Raw genomic sequence first — 21,147 nt, 5'->3', positions numbered from 1 at the left:
GCAGGTGTGAGCCACCATGCCTGGCTGGATTTATTTTGTATTTGTTACTTGTTGAAAACCTATTAAAATGGTAGTAAAGCACATCCTTAATATTTCCTTGTTTTCTCTTCAATATCTGTGTGAGGGGATATAAACGTAAAAGAAAGCAGGTAAAAGGTATAGCCCAGTCAGGAAATAGGAGGTAGATTTTTAATGCACATTAATTGTTTCAGTGTGGTATGTCTGTGAAAAACTGCCATTTTTGTGGATTTTTAAAATTGTTTTTGCCTATAGCAGAGAACTCAAAGAATAATTTTATTGTTTTTTTCCTGATACTGCTGCAGAAGGTAGTAGATAGAGGGGACATTTCCTGTTTTTTTTTTTGTTTTTTTTTTTGTGTGTGTCAGAGCTGATAGACTGCCACAGATTGTGATATGGATGTCTTTGAAGTGTTTTGAACATTTTGTATGCTAGTATGTTTGAAAAATTCCAGATGAAAATAGAAACAGAAAACTGGGGGTGAAAGGGTAGATTAACAGTGTTAATCATGTGTTGTGTCTGTCCACAGGATCTGACTGTTTACAAACATACTTTTAGATGATACTTAACAAAGTGCTTTTAAAAAGGATACCAAAGAAGCTTGCAAAAAAAAATCATCTTAGCAGTACTGGGAACAAGATTACCTTTCCTCTTGGGGTTATCTGGTCTTATATCTTGCCTACCAGGAACTATAAGAGTATTTTATCAAGTGTTCAGTTGCAAAATAAAGACTTTTGGAATGTTCTTTCCCTTAGGCTGGTAGGATTATCTTCTTTAACATCATAAAATTGCTGGTTCCAAGAATAGCATGTGTGGTTTTCAAAGGCTTTTTTACTGATTCATTCTACTCCCAATACTGGTTCATGTTAGGGCCTTTATTTCTTCACCAGCTTCACAGAATGTACCCTATAAAGTGATAGCCTAATATTGTCATAAAGAGGACAGAAGAAGAATAGATATAGCACCTGAGGGGAAAAAAGTGGGGGGAGGTGATGAAGAGATTTTTCAAACAGTTGTATTTTAAAAGGTACAGACATCATTACAATGAACAAGGCAAAGGTGTATAAAAAATGAGAGGAGGTCATGCTCAAACAAATGAACATCTTCCTTCTTTAGATCTCCTGGCTTAAATCTACTTGAGATGAACAGTCCAAAGTAAAATGAGTCATTAGATCTTTCTCTGATTACTTTTAACTATAAAAAATGGATACTTATCACTTCTCGGCCTTTTGGCTAAGATCAAGTGTAAAAATGGATACCAATTTGTATTTTTTTTTTTTATCACTAAGTCCGTTGAAAAGTTTAGCTGTTGATCTCTAAAACTTATCATAGCTTCTCTGCCAAAACAATCCTAGCTTGCCTTTTCTATTCTTTGTGGGTGAGAAATAATTAAAATACTCCCTTGGAGATGATTACTCGAACAGTCTACTACAGCATGTACAAAGATTATATGTAAGTGATTATGGCTATAAGAAAACACAAACCCAGGACAATCTTTTTTCAAATTAAAAAGTAGAGAGAATTAACATTAATTTGAATAAGACTACAATTAGAATCAATCATAGTCTTTCACACATACAAAATAGTAAGTCTCCAATGCTTGTGTTTTCATTAATGTTTAAAGAATGGAGAAAACTTAACACTGTATTTTAGTTTTAACTACAGTTAAAAGTGATCAGAGAAAGATCTAATGGCTCATTTTACTTTGGACTTTTCATCTGAAGTAGATTTAAATAAAGCTATTTACCTAAGGGGTATTTTGAAAGTATATCTCAGATTTGCTATTAAAATATACAGCATTGTTTCTTTAACAGACTGAGTTTAAATTAATGCTATAAATATAAATATCTACTGTTGACTCGGGAGGATACAGAAATTTATTAACAACCTTATTCAATATCTGAACTCTATTATATAGTTATTTTTATCTTTCAGGGATATGAGGATTGGCTGAGACACAGAGCTGACAATGAAGTCAACAAAAGCACTGTTTACATTATTGAAAATGCAAAGCGAGTGAGAAAAGAAAGTGAAAAAATCAAGGTATTTTTTCTTAGTCCACTCCTTTTTTCTTTAATGGGAAAAATACACCATTTTTAAGTGTATAATTTAGTGTCATTTAGTACTTCATAAAGTTTTGCAACCATTAACTCTATCTAGTTCCAGAACATTTTCATCATCCAAAAAGGAAACCCTACACCCATAAGCAGTTACTCCACATTTCTCCCTCCTCCCAGGCCCTACCAATACTAACCTTCTTTCTGTCCCTATGGGTATATGTATTTTGAATATTTTATATAAATGCAATTATATACTATGTGGCCTTTTTGTCGAGCTTCTTAGGTTTATCTGTATTACAGTGTATATCAGTATTTCATTCCTTTTGGTGGCTGAATAACATTTCATTTTGTTTATTCATCAGCTGATGGACATTTGGGTTGTTTCTACCTTTTGGCTGCTATGAATTGCTATGAACATTGAATTACAGTTTTTGTTTGAACGTCTGTTTTTAGTTCTTTGGGGTATAAACCTAGGAGGAAAATTGCTTGGTTATATTGTAATTACGTGTTTAACTTTTTAATGAACCACCAAACTATTTTCCATAGTGCCTGTATCATTTTACATTCCCATCAGCAATATATGAGAGTTCCAAGGTAGTATTTTTTGTTTACAATCTCAGGCTATTATTTATTCCAGTTAATTATTGTTTATTATTTACACAAGACCCCTGTCAAATAACATTTTTGACTTGTCCATGTCAAACACTAATTTTTTGGCTCTCATTAGATTTTTGTCAATTGCAAAATTATATATTTAGAGCAGTTTTAGGTTCACAGGAAAATTGAGCAGAAAGCATAGAGAGTACCCATAAACCCACTGTTCCCAAACATATTTTCTCTGGCTGTCAACATCTGACACCAGAATGGTACATTTGTTACAATCAGTGAACCTATTTTGGCACACTATCACCCAAAGTCCATAGATTACATTAGGGTCACTCTTAGTGTTGTACATTCTGTGGGTTTTGTCAAATGTAGGATGCATATCCACATATCTTACATTTGTATATATGTACATATGTATCCATTGTAGTATCATGCCAGGATAGTTTCACTGCCCTAAAAATCATCTGTTCTCTTTCTGTTCATTCCTATTTTCCCCCTAACCCATGGCAACCAGTGATCTTTTTTGCTGTCTCTATAGTTTTGCCTTTCCTAGGATGTCACATATTTAGAATCATACAGCCTTTTCAGATTGGGTTCTTTCACTTAATAATAGGCTTTCAAGTTTCTTCCATGTCTTTCTGTGGCTTGAGAGCTCATTTGTTTCTAGTGATGAATAATATTTTATTTTCTGGATATACCATAGTTTATCCATTCACCTACTGAAGGGCATTTTAGTTGCCTCTGAAATTTGGCAATTATGAGTAAAACTGCTATAGACATTGTTTGCAGGTTTTCATTTGGACGTATGTTTTCTGAATAAATGCAAAGGAGTGCTGAATTGTATAGTAAGAATATGTTTAGTTTTGTAAGAAACTTTCTGCCTTCCAAAGTAGCTGTATTGTTTTGTATTCCCACCAACAAGGAATGAGAGTTCTTGTTTTTCCACATCCTCACCGGGTTTTAATGTTGTCAGTGCTTTGTATGTTGGCCATTTTAATAAATGTGTAGTACTTTCTCATTTTTGTCTTAATTAGCATTTCCCTGATAACATATGAAATGGATTTTGTTTTCACAAGGTTCTTTGCCATCTGTATATCTTCATTGATGAGATGCTGCTCAGTTTTTGCCCATTTTTGAAGCAGGCTGCTTTCTTATTGAATTTTAAGAGTTCTCCATATGCCCAACGGTAGTTAAATTTTCTTGCAACTTCTTATAGTAATGGATGGGAGGAAGACTACAGAGTGGGAAGGTCACCAGTGTTTGACATAGAATGCTTTCCTTTTTCTACTTTTTCTTTTCTCTATTCTCTACATCCTGGTCGAGGGGGAACTTGTGCTTAACTAGATTAGGTTAAGATCTGAAGTTTTTGAAACAATTGTAGAAACTCAGCATCATTAATCAGCATAAGAACCAAAGGCAGTCTGAGTACAGTGGCTCATACCTGTAATCCCAGCACTTGGGAGGCCAAGTTGGGTGGATCACTTGAGTCTAGAGTTGGAATCCACCCTAGTCAACATGGTGAAACCCTGTCTCTACAAAAAGATAAATACAAAAAAATTAGCCAAGCATGATGGCTACTTGAAAGGCTGAGGTGGGAGGATCCAAAAAGTTGAGGCTGCAGTGAGCTGAGATCGAGTCACTGCATTCCAGCCTGGGTGACAGAGTGAGACCTTGTCTCAAAAAAAAAAAAAAAAAAAGAAAACTCCAAGGCAGCCTAGATTCATAGCATCCAGTCTGTTGCTCCTTGTACACTACATAAAATTGCAAAGCAGGCAAAGGCCTCCTACATCTCTCCCTTTCTCTCATTTCCTCTTTCGGATTTTGGTGACACTACCCCACAACCCTTTACAAAGGCTCCTGTCTTTCACTTTCATTCCACCAAGTTTTTTGCCTTGAGGCTGAACTCAACCAGGTATAATCTTGTTTAAATAAATGCGAAACTATTGTGATTAAATTATTGTGTGAAATGCTATTTGATGTAGCTGTTTCTGGAGTGTAAATGTGTGGGAAGAGATGCTTATTAGCCAGCGGCCTCTAAATGGTAGATTGCTTGGCTAGGGAGTAGGGGGATAGAATTTGTTAAGACTCTTTTTGAGCAAGAGAGAGACTTGGTCTGCATCCTCAGTGTGGTGGAGAGTCTTTGAAGTGTTAAAGCCGGAGAGTGACCCCATGATTTTTTAAAAATAAAACTGGAGAGAGGCAAAATGAAAGCATAGCAAATGTGCAATCAGATATTGTGTAGGCAAAAAATGATAAGGGCTTATATTAGGATGATAGTGGTATTGATTACAATAATAAAAATAGTAGTCACCATTTATATAGTATGTAATATATGCCAGGCATTCTTTTTTACATTCTGTTACCTCATTTAACCCTCACTTCACAACAGCCATATGAAGGTATTTTTATTATCCTCTCTTTACAAATGATGAAACCGAGGCACAAGGTGGTTAAGAAACTTGCCCATTACTAGTAAGTTGGAAAGCTGGGATTTGAATTAAAGCAAGACTAGTTGTAGAGTCCATGCACTTAACCACAACTCTCTACTACCTGTTTAGATTTTAAGGGAAATAGATATATTCAGGATATTTTTTGGAGGTAGAATCGTCAGGATTTAGTGATTTATTGGATGTAGTGGGTGAGAGGAAGAGAAAAAAAAATAATTAAGATAGCCTTCCTGGTTTTTGCCTGAGTAACTGAGTGAATTACATAGTACTGTTAAAGAAAATGCTGGTGCTTTTAAATAAGATGGGAAAGCTGGGAGAAAAACAGATTTAGGGACAGAGGTGGGAATGAAGGGAAATCAGGAATTCATTTTTGACCATGTTAAGTTTAAGAAACCCAGTAGACATACAGTTGGAGTTGTCAATCCTGGAGCTCAGAGGAGATGTTTTAACTAGAAGTTGAAATTTGGGTATCATCAGTCTGTAGACACTATATGATGCCATGAAACTGGATGAAATTTCATACAGCACAGAGAATGGGACTTAGTAATAGGACTTGAGGAATTCCAATGTGAAGACACCATTATTTTTAACAGAAGGAGTATTTTTTGGCATCAGAAATGTTGGAAACTAGATATAGTAAGACACCTCTCAATAATGTCATGCTTTAATGCCAAATAGAAATATAAGTTATGCTCTAGTACTTCAACCAATGAATCAACCAAAATGTATTGAAATACTGTGCTAAGTTCTAGAAGGGTTACACAGAATAAGAAGAGATGGTTCATGCTCTTAAGAAGTTTTATAGTTTAGCTTAGTAGTCATGACTATAATGCTAAAAGAATAAAAATACAAGATGGTAACTGGTCAGAACCCAGTGAGTGCTTCTGGGGGGTGGGGGACCAACTCTGAATTTAGAGAAGGAGAATGAAAACTGTTTTCTCACATGAAATGGGCATGAAATAGATTGTAAAATTCAGAGAGGCAGAGTATGAAAACATATGGATTAGGGCAGAGAGTGAGGAACAATGCCTAAGAGGTAAAGAGGGAGCTCCTTGTATAAAAATGAGGTGTTAGGTTAGATTTAGTAGTAAAAAAAAAAAAAGTTGATTTGAATGTGTTTTCTAATATACACATTTAATCCTGTAAATTTTCCTCCAACTGTTGCTTTAGCAAGAGCCTACAGATTTGGATATATTACGTTTACATTTTCATTTAGTTTAGTATTTTCTGATTTCTCTTTAATTCTTCCTCAATTCATGGATTATTTAGAAGTTTGCTATGTAATTTCTAAATATTTGGGAATTTTTTAGTTATCTTTTTTTTTTTTTTTTTTTTTTTTTGAGACAGAGCTTCATTCTTGTTGCCCAGGCTGGAGTGCAGTGCTGTGATCTTGGCTCATTGCAACCTCCACCTCCTGGGTTTAAGCAATTCTCCTGCCTCAGCCTCCCAAGTAGCTGGGATTAGGCATGTGCCACCATGTCCGGCTAATTTTTATATTTTTAGTAGAGATGAGGTTTCACCATGTTGGTCAGGCTGGCGTCGAATTCCTCAGGTGATCCACCACCTCAGCCCCCCAAAGTGCTGGGATTACGGGTGTGAACTACTATGCTTGGCCTAGATATCTTTTTGTTATTGATTTCTAATTTAATTTCAGTGTGTTCAGAGAACATATTTTCATTTCTTCATTCACATTTTTTGTGTTACTATTGTCATATGTTTTACCTTAACATTTTATAAAACCCACAATATGTTACTATTTTTGCTTTAGCCAGTGAGTTATATTTTTTGGTAATAAAATATATAAAATAAACTTTACCATTTAACCATTTTTAAGTGTACAATTCACTTATAGTAAGCACATTCACAGTGTTGTACAACTATCACCACTATCCATTTTAAGAACTTCTCTATTATCCCAAACAAAGCTCTATTCATTAAACAGTAGCTTCTCATTTCCCCCTTCATGGATAAAAAATTTAAATCTAGATAGGGAAACTAGATATAGTATAGGGAACTAGATATTGGAACTAGATAGATATAGTATAGGGAACAGCTCCTTGTAGCTTCTATTCTATTAATACTTTCTCTCTCTATGAATCTGCCTATCCTCAATACTTTATGTAAGTGGAGTTATACTTGTTCATTGATGTCTAGCTTCTTTCACTTAGCATAATGTTTTCAAGATTGATCCATGTTATAGCATATATAAGAAATTCCTTCCTTTATAAAGGTGAATAACATTCCATCATATGTGTATAACAATTTGTTTATCCATTTATATGTTGATGGACATTTTAGTTATTTCTATCTTTGGACTGTTTTGATTAATGCTGCTGTGAACATTGGTACATAAGGATCTGTTTGAGTTTTTGCCTTTGATTCTTTTGAGTATATAACTTGGAGCAGAATTGCTAGGTTGTGATTATCTTTTTTAAAACTGTTTTTTGTTTGTTTGTTTGAGACAGAGTCTGCTCTGTCGCCCAGACTGGAGTGCAGTGGCGCAATCTCGGCTCAATGCAACTTCCACCTCTGGGGTTTAAGCGATTCTCCCTGTCTCAGCGTGCCAAGTAGCCGGGATTACAAGCGCCCGCCACCACACCCAGCTAATTTTTGTATTTTTAGTAGGGACAGGCTTTTGCCATGTTAGCCAGACTGGTCTGGAACTCCTGACCTCGGGTAATCCACATGCATCAGCCTTCCAAAGTGCTGGGATTACAGGCGTGAGCCACTGCGCCCAGCCTGTTTGGCGTGTTTGTTGTTGTTGGAGATGGAGTCTCGCTCTGTTGCCCAGGATGGAGTGCAGTGGTGGAATCTCAGCTCACTGCAACCTCTGCCACCTGGGTTCAAGTTATTCTCCTGCCTCAGCCTCCCGAGTAGCTGGGATTATAGGCCTGCGTCAACACACCCAGCTCATTTTTGTATTTTTAGTAGAGACGGGGATTCACCATATTGGCCAGGCTGGTCTCAAACCCCTGACCCTAAGTGATCCGCCTGCTTCAGCCTCCCAAAGTGCTAGGATTACAGGCATGAGCCACCGTGCCTGGCCTAAAACTGTTTTTAAAAGATTAACAATAAGAACTGTATTTTATGTTTACCTACATTTTTATCATTTCCCTATCTAGATTTAAATTTTCATATAGTATCTTATTTTTTATCCATGAAGAACTTCCTGTAGTATTTTATAATGTAAATCTGCTAGAAGTGAATGTTCCTCTGGAAAAGTTTTTATCTCACCTTCAATTACAAAGATTATTTTTCTGGGCTTATAGAATTATGGGTTGGAGGGTTTTTTTTTTTTCTTTCAGTACTTTAAAGATATTATGCCATTATCTTCTAGTTTGCATAGTTTCTAATAAGTCTGTTTCATTTCTGTTCTTGTTCTTGTGTATATAATGTTTCTTCAATGCCTTCACATTTTTCTTTTTATTTTCAGTTTTCAGCAGTTTGACTATGATATGCCTACATTTTTTTCATCATAGGTATCCTTCTTGAAGTTGTCTTGGATCTATTGTTTGTTGGCTTTGATTAACTTTGGATAATTCTTGGTCATTATCTTTTTCAAATATTTTTTCAGCCTCATTCTCTCTCGTTCTGATACTCCAATTACATGACCGTTATACTGCTTGATATTTTCTCCCTTGGGTAATTAAATATGCTCATTTTTCTCCTGTTTATATATCACTTTGGATAATTTTAGTTGCTCTGTCTTCATAATTGATGATTATTTTCTTTGTTGTACCCTGTCTGCTAGTTGAAGGAAATCTTCATCTCTGATAATGTTTTTCATTTCTAACTTTACATTTTCCTTTTTTTATATTGCTCATCTCTCCACCAGCATTCTTCATCCACTCTTATATGTTGTCCGCCTTTTCCACTAAATACCGTACTATTTAACATCTTTTTGTTTTTTTAAAGAGACGGGGTTTTACTCTGTCACCCAGGCTGGAGTGCGGTGGCGCAATCATAGCGTACTGCAGCCTTGAACTCCTGGGCTCAGGCAGTCCTCCCACCTCCATCTCCAGCTTACCTGGGTTTGTAGGTGTGCGACTACACTTGGCTAGTTATTGTTATCATTTTTTTTTGGGGTAGAGAAGGGGTCCTGTTAAGTTGCCCAGGCTGCCCTCAAACTCCTGGCCTTAAGCGATCCTTCCACATTGGCCTTCCGAAGTGCTGGGAATATAGATGTGTGCCACCACACCCCACCCATTTAACATCTTAATCTTAGCTATTTTTAAGTCTCTGTTTCATAACTCGAAAATCTGGACATTTTGGGTCTGGTTTCATGGACTGCTTTATCTTTCAATGATGGCTCATTTTTTGCTTGTGTTTTTGTGCGTCTCATTTTTTAATTGAATTTTGGGCATTGTATGTAAAAGAATGGTATTCACTGAGGTCAGTGGTGTATGTGTTCTGAAATGGGGCTGGCTTCTTCTGTCAGGCCACTAGTATTGGGGGTTGAGTCAATCAAGTCAAGAGTTGGGCTGACTTTGGTTTTTGATGCTTTTAGTGTGCCCCTTAACTTCAAATTCCTTAAGTGGCAGAATGCCATTACCTTGAGCTTTGTGTGGGGCCTGGTGTACCAGAGAGTTTTTTATGGTTTTCCTGTCTACTCTCTGCTTTCAGCAGAGCCTGTGCTCCTGAGTCACAGAGGGTACCTCCCCCTGTTCCCTTGCTTTTTCTCCAGTGGTACACTGCTATTTCTTGTTTGTAACTCAGTGTAAGGCTCTTGGTTGGAACAGAATAATTTCTTGGTTTTCTGGTTCCAGTCTCAGTATTAAGCAGGCCATATACACCAAAGTCTCAGGGTAAGACTTTCTCAGTATTCCCGCCCTACCCCCGATACCAGATGAACTTCTACCTTGTATCAGTCCCAGGTTCTTGGTATGAGTAGGTTTCCTTTCCCATTTCCTGTAGCAGGTCCCATCCCCTGTAGCAGGTCACTTTTGTTTCTACCTCTCCTCTAACAGTAGTGATGTTTCCCTGAGACTATGCCAGGGAAGGTTTCCTGCCTTCCTCCTAGATGCAAATGGCATTTGCTTAATATGAGAAAGGGGTCCATGATTCTGGCATGTTTTTTGTGCCTGTCTCTTCACAGCAGTCAGTCACCACTATATGCTTGTGCCAGTGAGAAAGGTTCTTTTAGGTCTGCTGCCTGTATGCTTTGACATGAACACTCAGTAGAAGCCTCTAGAGAAGAGCTGGTGAATGGTTATGGTCTCTTGTCTCTCAGGCTTGTAGAGATTCTAAACTGTCATATTAGCTCACACCCAGTCTTTAAGAATTGGTTAAAAATCTAGTTGTTTTCTTCTTACCCACTTTCATGGTAACCATCTCTTCTTCTATGCTTGGTCAGTTATGAAACAGTTCACCTGTCCTGTCTCTCCTCAGAAACATTTGTTACCCTTTGAAATTCAGTTGACTTGGTTGCTTTGCAACCTCAGCTCTCTGATGGACTAAAAAAATACATATTATTTTTATATTATCCATTTTTTTCCTGTTTGTAATGGGAGGTGATGGTCTCTTGTGGCTTTTAAAATGGTAAATAGAACTCTGGAGTTCATTGTCTAACTAGATCATGTTATTCCCTGTCTTTAAAAGTCCTGTAGTTATCCTTTTACCTTTAGGGTGAGGCCTAAATCCTTTGGGCTGGCCTGCCAAACCCTTTGTGATCTGACTGCTACCCATCTCATCAGTCTCCGCTTGCACTGCAGATGTGTAGGGGTCTTTATACTTCATATCTGAGTACACCCTAAATGTCGAAGAAAAAAAATGCCCCCTTTGTGTGTTTTGTCAGTGCCTGAGAGTCATCTTCCAACCTCTAATGAGTATTTCCTTCTTCTAAGATGTGTGAGGATTCTGTTTGTTATCTCCCTTCTACATATTTAAGCATCGATTGTGGTTTTATGTAAGCAACATAAGTGTTTATGTAAGTGAGGAAGGAACAATCCAACAAAATAAAATATCATTTACAAATTAGTTCAATTATTGATGCTGTTGATCTTTGCTAGTGATTAAGATTGACAAAGAAAATAGAATTGTTCCTGAATAGGTCTTGAAATCATCATCTTTATTTGCGAAATCATATTGCAAATAGAATTCAGGTGTTGCATATATTACTTAGCATTTCAGAGTCAATGTGTCTAGGTCAGTGTGTCAAATATTGACTCCCTTGTAAAGTGGGTTATCTGCTGCACCCAGCAGCCTCTTCCCTTTACCTGAAGGTGCTGTACAAAGGTACTATTTATAATTTTCAATATGTACCATGGTGTAAAAATCTTGGGAAGCACCAGACTGGAGGATTTCTTACATCTGTCCAAAAAAATGTTATGACTATTCATAAATTGGGAGTAAAGTAGTTGCAGTATGTTAGTAATAATTATAATTAACACCTCTGAAGTGGTTAATATATGCCAGGCACTTTGCTTAATACTTTTCTTGTATCATCTTTTCATGCTCACATCAATTCTCTGAGGTAGGTGCTGTCATCTAAGACACTTATTTAAGGTCATATAGTTAAGTGGCAGAGCTGCGACAAGAAGTCAGGTTAAAGAGTCCAAACTTTTAATGGTTATGATTTATTCCCTACATGATTAAATTATTCATGATTTCTTCTCTCATGTTTTTCCTCTCCTTGAGCTTTGGGTACTTGGTGATAGGAAATTGTTTCTTATTGCTATATTAAATGATTCTCCTGACAGCAGATGAATTCATAGAAAGTGAGCTATAGAAAAAAAAATTAAAATATTATGGGAAAAATCAATGCCTCTCTAATTAACCGAGATATTCTGAACACTGAAGAAGGACCTGGCACCCAACAACACAGTTGTTATCACATGGCAGGTAAAGTATGTTGAAATACGCATGGTACAGAGTGGGAGTGTGGCTTCTCAGTGTTCATGAAGTGCCCAGTTTGTGACATGGAGGTTTTCTTGATTCTTTCATGAAGTGATAATGTCATTGTCTTATCAGACATTTGTGCAAGAAATATCAGAGAGCAAACAGGTGTCAGAATCATTTATTGAAGGTAAAGGTCAGTGCTAAGGTAATCTGAAAGCATCCTAAGTCCTTCTGACGTTAAAGAGGATTCTGAATGTTGAGTAATATTCTTTCATCACCTTTCACATGATGTAGGATGCTGAGATACTCTCAAAGCCCCAGAGCTAGAGGTAACCTATTGCTAATGTTTTGACTTTTATGTGAGTATAATGAATGCTTTGTTTAGAATTTAAAATATTTATATTTCTCTCTCAATTCTAGGTTGGTGATGTAGTAGAAGTACAGGCAGATGAAACCTTTCCCTGTGATCTTATTCTTCTTTCATCTTGCACCACTGATGGAACCTGTTATGTTACTACAGCCAGTCTTGATGGGGAATCCAATTGCAAGGTAACAGATTAAACTTTGCCTAAACATTTTGATGTCAGGATAGTTAATCAAACAATACTGCCTCTTACCACTCCCTGATCTTTTACTGTTTTCTTATTTATGCAGATTTTGTATTAGAAAACAGCTTTTTTTTCTTCTTCTTCTTCTTTTGAGACAGAGAGTTGCTCTGTTGCCCAGGCTGGAGTACGATGGTATGGTCTCGGCTCACTGCAACCTCTGCCTCCCGGGGTCAAGTGATTTTCCCGCCTCAGCCTCCCAAGTAGCTGTGAGTACAGGCGCCCACCACCATGCCCCGCTAATTTTTATAATTTTAGTAGAGACGGGATTTTACCATGTTGGCCAGGTTGGTCTCGAACTCCTGACCTTTTGATTTGCCCGCACCAGCCTCCCAAAGTGCTGGGATTGCAGGCGTGACCACTGTGCCTGGCCAACAGTTGTTATATAATTGTCTTTTAACTTCTAAGCAAACACTCATCTTTGGATAAAAGGGCAGTAGTAGGTAGAAAAACTGAGCTCCAAGTAAAAGTTACCACAATTTTTATACTCTGATTGAATTTAATATTGACACAGCCTATTTAATATTTAGACCCTTTAAAATGGGAGTAATCATAGGCTTAACCTATGTAACTCTACAAATAACTTCATATGTGCTAACCTTACAATTTGATCTTTTTTCCCCCTAAAATGTTGTATATTTCCATTTAAAATGTATATTCTTGGAATATAAGAAACCTAACCTGGAGTAATTTGATTGCTATTTAAAAATAACTTAGGGCCAGGCGCAGTGGCTCATGCCTGTAATCCTAGCACTTTGGAAGGCTGAGGCAGATGGTTCATTTTAGGTCAGCAGTTCAAAACCAGCCTGGGCAACATGGTGAAACCCGTCTCTACTAAAGATACAAAAATTTTAGCCGGGCGTGGTGGTGGGTGCCTGTAATTCTAGCTACTCGGGAGGCTGAGGCACGAGAATTGCCTTAGCTCGGAAGGCGGAGGTTGCAATGAGCCAAGATCGCATCACTGCACTCCAGCCTGGGCTACAGGGCGAGACTCTGTCTCAAAAAATAAAAATAAAAATAAAAATAGGGTGTAGTTTGGCAAATGTTTGCTTTATAAGTAATGAAGCAACATTTTATGTATGTATAAGAAATTATAACTCACTAATAATTACAAGTGACTTAAAGTAAATTTGGTCAAATGGGGGTAACTTAACTTCCCTCATACTTTCTGGCACAGTTGGTTTTCTTGGCCATCGTCCAGAGCTCCACAGGGGATGAAGATGTATCCTCTCTATGCTGCCTTCAGGGAGGGTTACTCGTGTGACTCACCTCTGGGTATATCTTTGGAGGGTTCCTCTGCTTGTTTTTTCTATCTGGAGTTGAGGACTAGGTCTCAGCACTTAAAAGAGAAACTACCTGTTGAATGACTAATTCTCTATTTCACAATCATGGTAATGACCTGCTTTCAACCTGTTCAAAAGCAAAATTGTAATTTAGGGAATGTCAAGATGTAAATCAAGAAATCTACATGAAGATTTCCTGATAGTGAAAAAGTTGTTTAGAGGAAGAACACTTTCAGGTAGTTTCTTTTTTCAGTTAAGTTGATCTGATCAAATCAGCTAAAAGTACAGAGGTTTAAAAAAAATAAAAATAAAGTAAATAAAAGCACAGAGGTTTTTAAAATCAGGAGATGGTTTTAACTATAATCTAGACATTGCCATAATATTCCCCCAAATGGGAACAACAGCTTTCCCTTCTGTGTAAGTGGCACACTCTTTGAGTCCGCTTAGCCCTTGTTTGATGATATGTAAATGGGTTCATTGGAGCCTGCTTTGAGTTCTGGATGAATCTATACACAGATAGAATATTCTAATTGTCTGACTAATGCAAGACACATCATCTCCCTTCCCTTCGTACAAAATGTATCCATGTTGAACATTTTAAAGATCATTAATTAAACTATTTGTGTAATGGAACTATTAATGATTTTTCCTCGCTGTTGGCAAAATTTTAGCGTTTTTATAACTAAAAAGGTTATGCTCAATTCGTATGTGTATATCTTGATTGCCATACACTATAGTGAGCAAAATAAGAAGTCTCAGTTCTGTAAATAGGAAAAAAAAATAAATGTATTAAATATTTCACGGGGTTTCGGTTAATTATATGCATGGTGCAAATAGAATCCTCTCAGCCGTCAGTGTCAAGAAGAGCTTTTAGGTTTTTGTCTTTGAAACCCCCTTGCAGCAGGTTATCTTTCTAATATATTTTGATAATACCATAAAAGTTATATAGTGGTAAATGTTAATATTTGCTTATTCTGCCAAAGCCTCTTACTAAAACATATTAAATTTGTTCTTGGAATCAGTTGGGTGTATGATTATGAAAAGAAACGGTTTCTTTTGTTTTTACTTTTTCTTCTGCTTTCAATTAGACACATTATGCAGTACGTGATACCATTGCACTGTGTACAGCAGAATCCATTGATACCCTCCGAGCAGCAATTGAATGTGAACAGCCTCAACCTGACCTCTACAAGTAAGAATCACCTGGTTTCATTTTACTGCTGTTTGTTGGCTTTGCTTCTCTTTGCTACCAGTATTGCAAAATAAACACCCACCACTTACCAGCCTACTCTCATTTGTGTTTTTATGGGGTATTCCTTCCTTCTGGCAGAGAAATGAATCAAATCAGCCTTGTTCACTATCAGCCCAGGATAAGTCATTGTGGGCCCAGGTATCTTATGATTTTTCTTTTATTTTTGTTACTTGTGAACATGGCCATATATCAAAATTTTAGATTATATTATCCTGTAATATCAAACTGATATTACAGCTGATCTATCAAACTGATGCAGTAACCAGAGTTAAATGCAAAACAAAGCATTTTACATGACATCTAACATTAAAGAGAGAAGGGGAATATCCTCTTCATGCAATTAGTAGGCTCTATCCTTTCTTACAGTGATCATGATGCACTAAGGATTGCAAACAGGCTATTTCTTGTCCACAGTAAACAGTTAAGGAATGAGTAAAATGGTGTAATTTCTTCTATTTTACTATACTTAGGCTCTCTGGAGTAGGTTTGCTGATTATTAGTCATTGTTGATTGTCAAAAATTTGGCATTTGATTTCAAGATTGGTTAGTTTGGTTGATTAGCGCATGGTGCTAATGAGGGTAGTGTAACAGGTTTTATCCCCATGTGGGCTAATTAATTTTATCCTCTTCTACCGTTGCTGATGGCATCCATTACCCATCTTGTTAATGCACACTGTTAGTCATAATGAGCAACCAAGTGGTTGGATGTGGTTTATACTAACACCTAGTAGTGGAAAAACAAAGTATTCATTCTACTTCAAGAACCTCCCTCCTTCCCATCATTTTTTCTTTCCTCTTTCCCTTCCTCTTTCATATTCACCTTGATGATAGGAACTAGGGCCACAAAGTATAACAGCTATTCTCTGCCTTCAAGGGGCTCACTGTGAGCAAAAGAGATAAAGTACTAAAGCTAAGCTTATACAGGGTGATAACAGAGGTGAGTATAAGGTCCATGGCATCACAGAAAAGGGAGTGACCTATTCTGCCCGAGCTAGAGAACAGTATCTATACCCTTGCATATTTATAGGGAAACCCCCACATTTTTCAGTTGCTTTAAGTATAAAGGAGAATGTTAGGACAGGGAAGGTTATTCCTAATTTCCTTAGATGATTGAATTCCTTGCTCTGTGACTTTGGAGTACCTTGTACTTCTATCACTAGTGGTAAGCACTTGCATTGTAATTGCTCATTTACTTGTCTTTCATAGGGCAAGGAGCATTTCTTTTTTGCTTATTAGTGCATCTTCAGCACCTAGTACAGCACTGGCACAATTAATATATGACGAATGAATGAGCAAACCTTCATATTTTGTGTATTTGAGTAGCATAATATATTTCTATTTTCTGGGGAAAATACTGTTTACAATGCAGGTTACAAAACACTGATATTAACAAGGGATTAGGTATTTTTACCTTATTTTGCAGAAATACAGGTTACCATATACCTATTATATTAAGTGATTGGGTGAAGCTCAGTATTAAGATCAACTGCAAGTCACGGCTAGACATTTCCAAGACAGCAGTGAAGCATTCACTGTTTAAGGCTAGTACTATGTATGGTTTAAAGAGCGGTTTTGTAGCAGCATTACTGGGAACCTGAATCAGAGCTCAGGGATGGGACCTAGAAATCTGTGGTTTAATAAGTCCACCAGTGATTCTGATGCACACTAAAGTGTAAGAACTACTGAACTAATGGTTTTGAAAATTGTATTTTAGCACCAGAAACTTTTCTTCACATGATCCAAGATACAAGTCATGATATGTATGTAACCTTATAAAAGAGAGAGGTATTGTGTGCATGCATGATGTTAAACAGACCTTATTCCCATCATATTATTTAAAAATTACGTGAAAATGTTACACACATTATCAATTCAACATAACTTTTTTCCCCCAGAAATATAATAGGCTTTTGTAGTTCACTTACAGTTTTATCTCTCTGTTTTATTATTTGTATTTTCATTCCTTCTCATATTTCTGGTACATAGATTGTGCCTGGATGTAGAAAACAAATTTGCAATTATGTTCTTTTTACAGATTTGTTGGGCGAATCAATATCTATAGTAATAGTCTTGAGGCTGTTGCCAGGTAAGTTTGCTATTCCTTTAATTTGTCCTTTGGGGGAGGGTCTATTTTTCTTTCAAATCAAATAAAATAGCCAAATACCTTTCTATTATAGAAAGGAATATAGGCCAGGTGTGGTGGCACACACCTGTAATCCCAGCATTTTGGGAGGCCGAGGTGGGCAGATCACCTGAGGTCAGGAGTTTGAGACCAGCCTGGCCAACATGGTGAAACCCTGTCTTTACTAAAAATACAAAAATGAGCCAGGCATGGTGGTGGGCACCTGCAGTCTCAGCTACTTGGGAGGCTGAGGCAGGAGAATAGCTTGAACCTGGGAGGCAGAAGTTGCTGTTAACTGAGATTGTGTCATTGCACTCCAGCCTGAGTGACAAGAGTGAGACTCCATCTCAAAAATAAATAAATAAATAAATAAATAAAAAGGAATATAAAGATATAAAGGTGAATAAACAACTAACCTTGTGATTGGTAGGGTTGTGGTCATAGGGTCTCTGTGTGTTGTGGGGAGGGGGTTGTTAGAAGTAATGCTTAGGGTTTCTAAAATAGTAAAGATCCAGGCACACACTTTGGATGATATTCCCAAACCTGTTCTAGCCATGGTATTTATTATCCTTGGTTGTGAAGTGGCTGATAATATTGGAATTAAACCTGGAGAACAGTGGGAGAGTAATTGAGAAAGTAGGCAGTGGGTAAAATGCTGAAAGAACCACTTGGACTTATGTAAAATGAAAGGCTTCATTAAAATGATAATTAGAACTTCGGTAAAATGATAAATTGTATCGGCCTTCATACAATTTATCAAGCAATTCATACAAAAAGGGATGCTTTCTTTCCTCTTCTATCATCATATTAATTACCACAACTTTCCACTTGGCCTTTACAGTCACACTCAAAAAGAAGTTAAAGAAATACAGGGTCCCCAGTGGTCCCACAAAAGGAGGGTTTATTCTCTCCAAATATGTCAGTGTATTTTTCCCACCTTGACATTTGCGTTCCCAGTCTTTCATCCGTGACTCTCTGCTTCTGTGTCTCACGATCTGCTGCTCTGTCCTGTTCTTGTCTTGCTATCTATGATTCATAATCCTTTTATCCCCCCATGCATTTCTTTACCTCTGTGTGTTGCTGGCTATTCCCGTACTGTGCTTCCATCTGTGCTGTACCCTCAAGTAACTTCAGAGTGAAGGAACTTTCAGCTTGTCCTGGGGAGTAAACATATGGTATACGTGGACAGATACATTCTGAACCCCTTGGAGATAGGTGTGTGTCAGGGCAAAATCTGTCTCCAGAGTTGTTGATGCTATTAGCTTGTTTGGATAAGCTGTGTTCATTTTTTATTTAGGTCTTTGGGACCTGAAAATCTCTTGCTGAAAGGAGCTACACTAAAAAATACCGAGAAGATATATGGTGAACAATTTTTAAGATATATTTATCAAAAATATGCTTTGTAATGGCTGTGAATTAATAGTGCATATTAAGAAGTAAACATAGCAGGTTTTGCCATTTAATCTAAACCTATATTTAGATGTTGGGAATTAATAAGGTGGTAAACTAAGATGAAATATGACAAATACTATATATAATTAAAATTATACTATAAATGATAGACAACTGGTGATGGAAGAGGGCCTAGATTTCCCACTTTTATAGACTTAAAAATTCATGGAGCCAGCTGGATGAGGAGTTGGTTGACATTTTCTTAGTTTTCATTATATTCTGTTATTTCTTAGGAGTTGCTGTTTACACTGGAATGGAAACCAAAATGGCTTTAAACTACCAAGGGAAATCTCAGAAGCGTTCTGCTGTTGAAAAGTTAGTATGCTCCGCAATTTATTTAGTCATTATTGATTAGAAGAGTTACTTTCTTAGTAATTCTAACTAACAAGCCTAACAAAAATGTCAATTATAATAGCAACTACTATTTTAAGCACTTGTTTATATACCGGAAACTGTGCTCAATGATTTGTATGTCTGATTTGGTTTAGTCTTCTGAAGAACACTATGAAGTAATTCATGTTAACATCTCCACTTTACAGATGAGGAAATGGTGTTGGAGATGGTATGTGACTTACCTAAGCTCACATAGCTCTTGAAGGGCAGAATTTACTTCAACTATAAATTCATTCTTTTTTTTTTTTTTTTCATTCATTTTATTGCATTTTAGGTTTTGGGGTACATGTGAAGAACATGCAAGATTGTTGCATAGGCACATACATGGCAGTGTGATTTGCTGCCTTCCGCCCCATCACCTACATCTGGCATCTCTCCCCTTGCTATCTCTCCCCAACTAAATTCATTCTCTTTTGCTACTGGAGTTAATGGTTTGGAGTTCTTTAGTTGCTATATGCAAGTTAGTTCTATAATATTGATAATAGTCTCCTGGCACCTATTGAAGCAGTACCTGGTAGATCCTCAAGCCAGGTACCACTGGCATAGACCTCACCCTACATTTGGCATGGATAACCAGTATATCACTGGCACCCTTTCCGTAGCTCCACTTTCAAACTGAAAGGACCTACACTAAGCTTGAGGATTTCACATTGCTACCGTGCCCTCTACCCCAAACATTTAGGATTCAGGGAAATGGAGACAAGATACTCCTTCTATAAGGGTTGAGTAAGTAATGGTGTGTGTATGTGTGCATGTGTGTACGTCTCCTGTCACTTTACAGGAACCTTACTAAGGTGTGTTCAGCTAATCAGCCATTGCACTTGGGGGAGCATTGTTGGTCAATAAACAGTTCATGGCCAGCTTTTCCATTTTGCCACTTGAAAATAATGCTGCAGTTATGATAACTGAGGTTCATACACAATGGCTTGTGCTGTAGTTATACATCATGCACAGAAAAAGCTTTAGATGACTCAGTAGTTTAATTCATATCTGGCTGATGTCTTAAGTATTAATAATTAGGTGGTTTTAAAACCCATGCTGTCTTATTTTTCAGATCTATTAATGCCTTCCTGATTGTGTATTTATTCATCTTACTGACCAAAGCTGCAGTATGTACTACTCTAAAGTATGTCTGGCAAAGTACCCCATACAATGATGAACCTTGGTATAACCAAAAGACTCAGAAAGAGCGAGAGACGTTGAAGGTAATTTGTTTTCTGCTGAAAATTGAAACTCTAGAACTTTGTGACTCAGCCAACCTTCATTGAAATGCTATTCAGGGAAATGGCACCTTTTGTTAGCTTCTGAATTTTCTCTTGATTGTATGGTGACTGTAAGCCAATAAATATTTAAGAAGATTTAGAGTTTTGTTTTTTTTTTCTTTTACTTTAGGCATCTATGCTTGTTTTTAGCCCTTTATATAAGAATTTTAGACAAAACCATTTGGCAAGACACTTTGGCATTTTAATATAATATGATCTTGTGAGATGTCACAATAAAGGCATAATGAATGCTTACATATGAACTTTGATCTCACTTTCATATCTTAGGGTGGAGTGAGCAAAGAGAACTTAAAGAAATGAAAAAGTACTGACAAGTTGCATATACTTAAGAATAATGATAAAATTGTTCTTAAATGTTGTTCTCAGATACTGTGATAATTTTGACTACAGTGATGTAGTGTTACTGGGAAGTTCCGTCTTTATAGCAAGAGCAGTGTTTTAAGCATTGTAATAAAGATGAAGTTAATTCTTCCTTTATATTATATTAGTCAGGTGGAATTGTGTGTCTAATTAGCATGAACTCTCTCTTTTATTTTAGGTTTTAAAAATGTTCATCTTTTTCTTTAGGTTTTAAAAATGTTCACCGACTTCCTATCATTTATGGTTCTATTCAACTTCATCATTCCTGTCTCCATGTACGTCACAGTAGAAATGCAGAAATTCTTGGGCTCCTTCTTCATCTCATGGGATAAGGACTTTTATGATGAAGAAATTAATGAAGGAGCCCTGGTTAACACATCAGACCTTAATGAAGAACTTGGTCAGGTTAGAGTATTTTTTTACTTAAAA

The 21,147-nt window shown here is 36.8% G+C and overlaps 1 protein-coding gene across 11 annotated transcripts in view; it reads left to right on the top strand.

Moving 5' to 3' along the window:
- ATP11C (ATPase phospholipid transporting 11C) overlaps window positions 1-21,147 on the top strand; it is a 217,303-nt gene that overhangs the window by 123,898 nt on the left and 72,258 nt on the right. For all 11 annotated transcript variants that reach the window (XM_032268320.1, XM_032268311.1, XM_032268316.1 and 8 more), the window contains exons 5-12: window positions 1,954-2,061; window positions 12,389-12,517; window positions 14,945-15,048; window positions 17,144-17,194; window positions 18,528-18,592; window positions 18,916-18,997; window positions 20,130-20,280; window positions 20,926-21,123. In XM_032268320.1, coding sequence (XP_032124211.1) covers window positions 1,954-2,061; window positions 12,389-12,517; window positions 14,945-15,048; window positions 17,144-17,194; window positions 18,528-18,592; window positions 18,916-18,997; window positions 20,130-20,280; window positions 20,926-21,123 — 888 coding nt within the window. The remainder of the gene's footprint in view (window positions 1-1,953; window positions 2,062-12,388; window positions 12,518-14,944; window positions 15,049-17,143; window positions 17,195-18,527; window positions 18,593-18,915; window positions 18,998-20,129; window positions 20,281-20,925; window positions 21,124-21,147) is intronic.

The sequence above is a fragment of the Sapajus apella genome, unplaced genomic scaffold (assembly GCF_009761245.1).
Source record: "Sapajus apella isolate SASKATOON/1434 unplaced genomic scaffold, GSC_monkey_1.0 scaffold179, whole genome shotgun sequence".
Taxonomy (NCBI): Eukaryota; Metazoa; Chordata; class Mammalia; order Primates; family Cebidae; genus Sapajus; species Sapajus apella.
The sequence above is the reverse complement of the archived record's forward strand: the minus strand, read 5'-3'. Positions and strand labels throughout refer to the sequence as shown.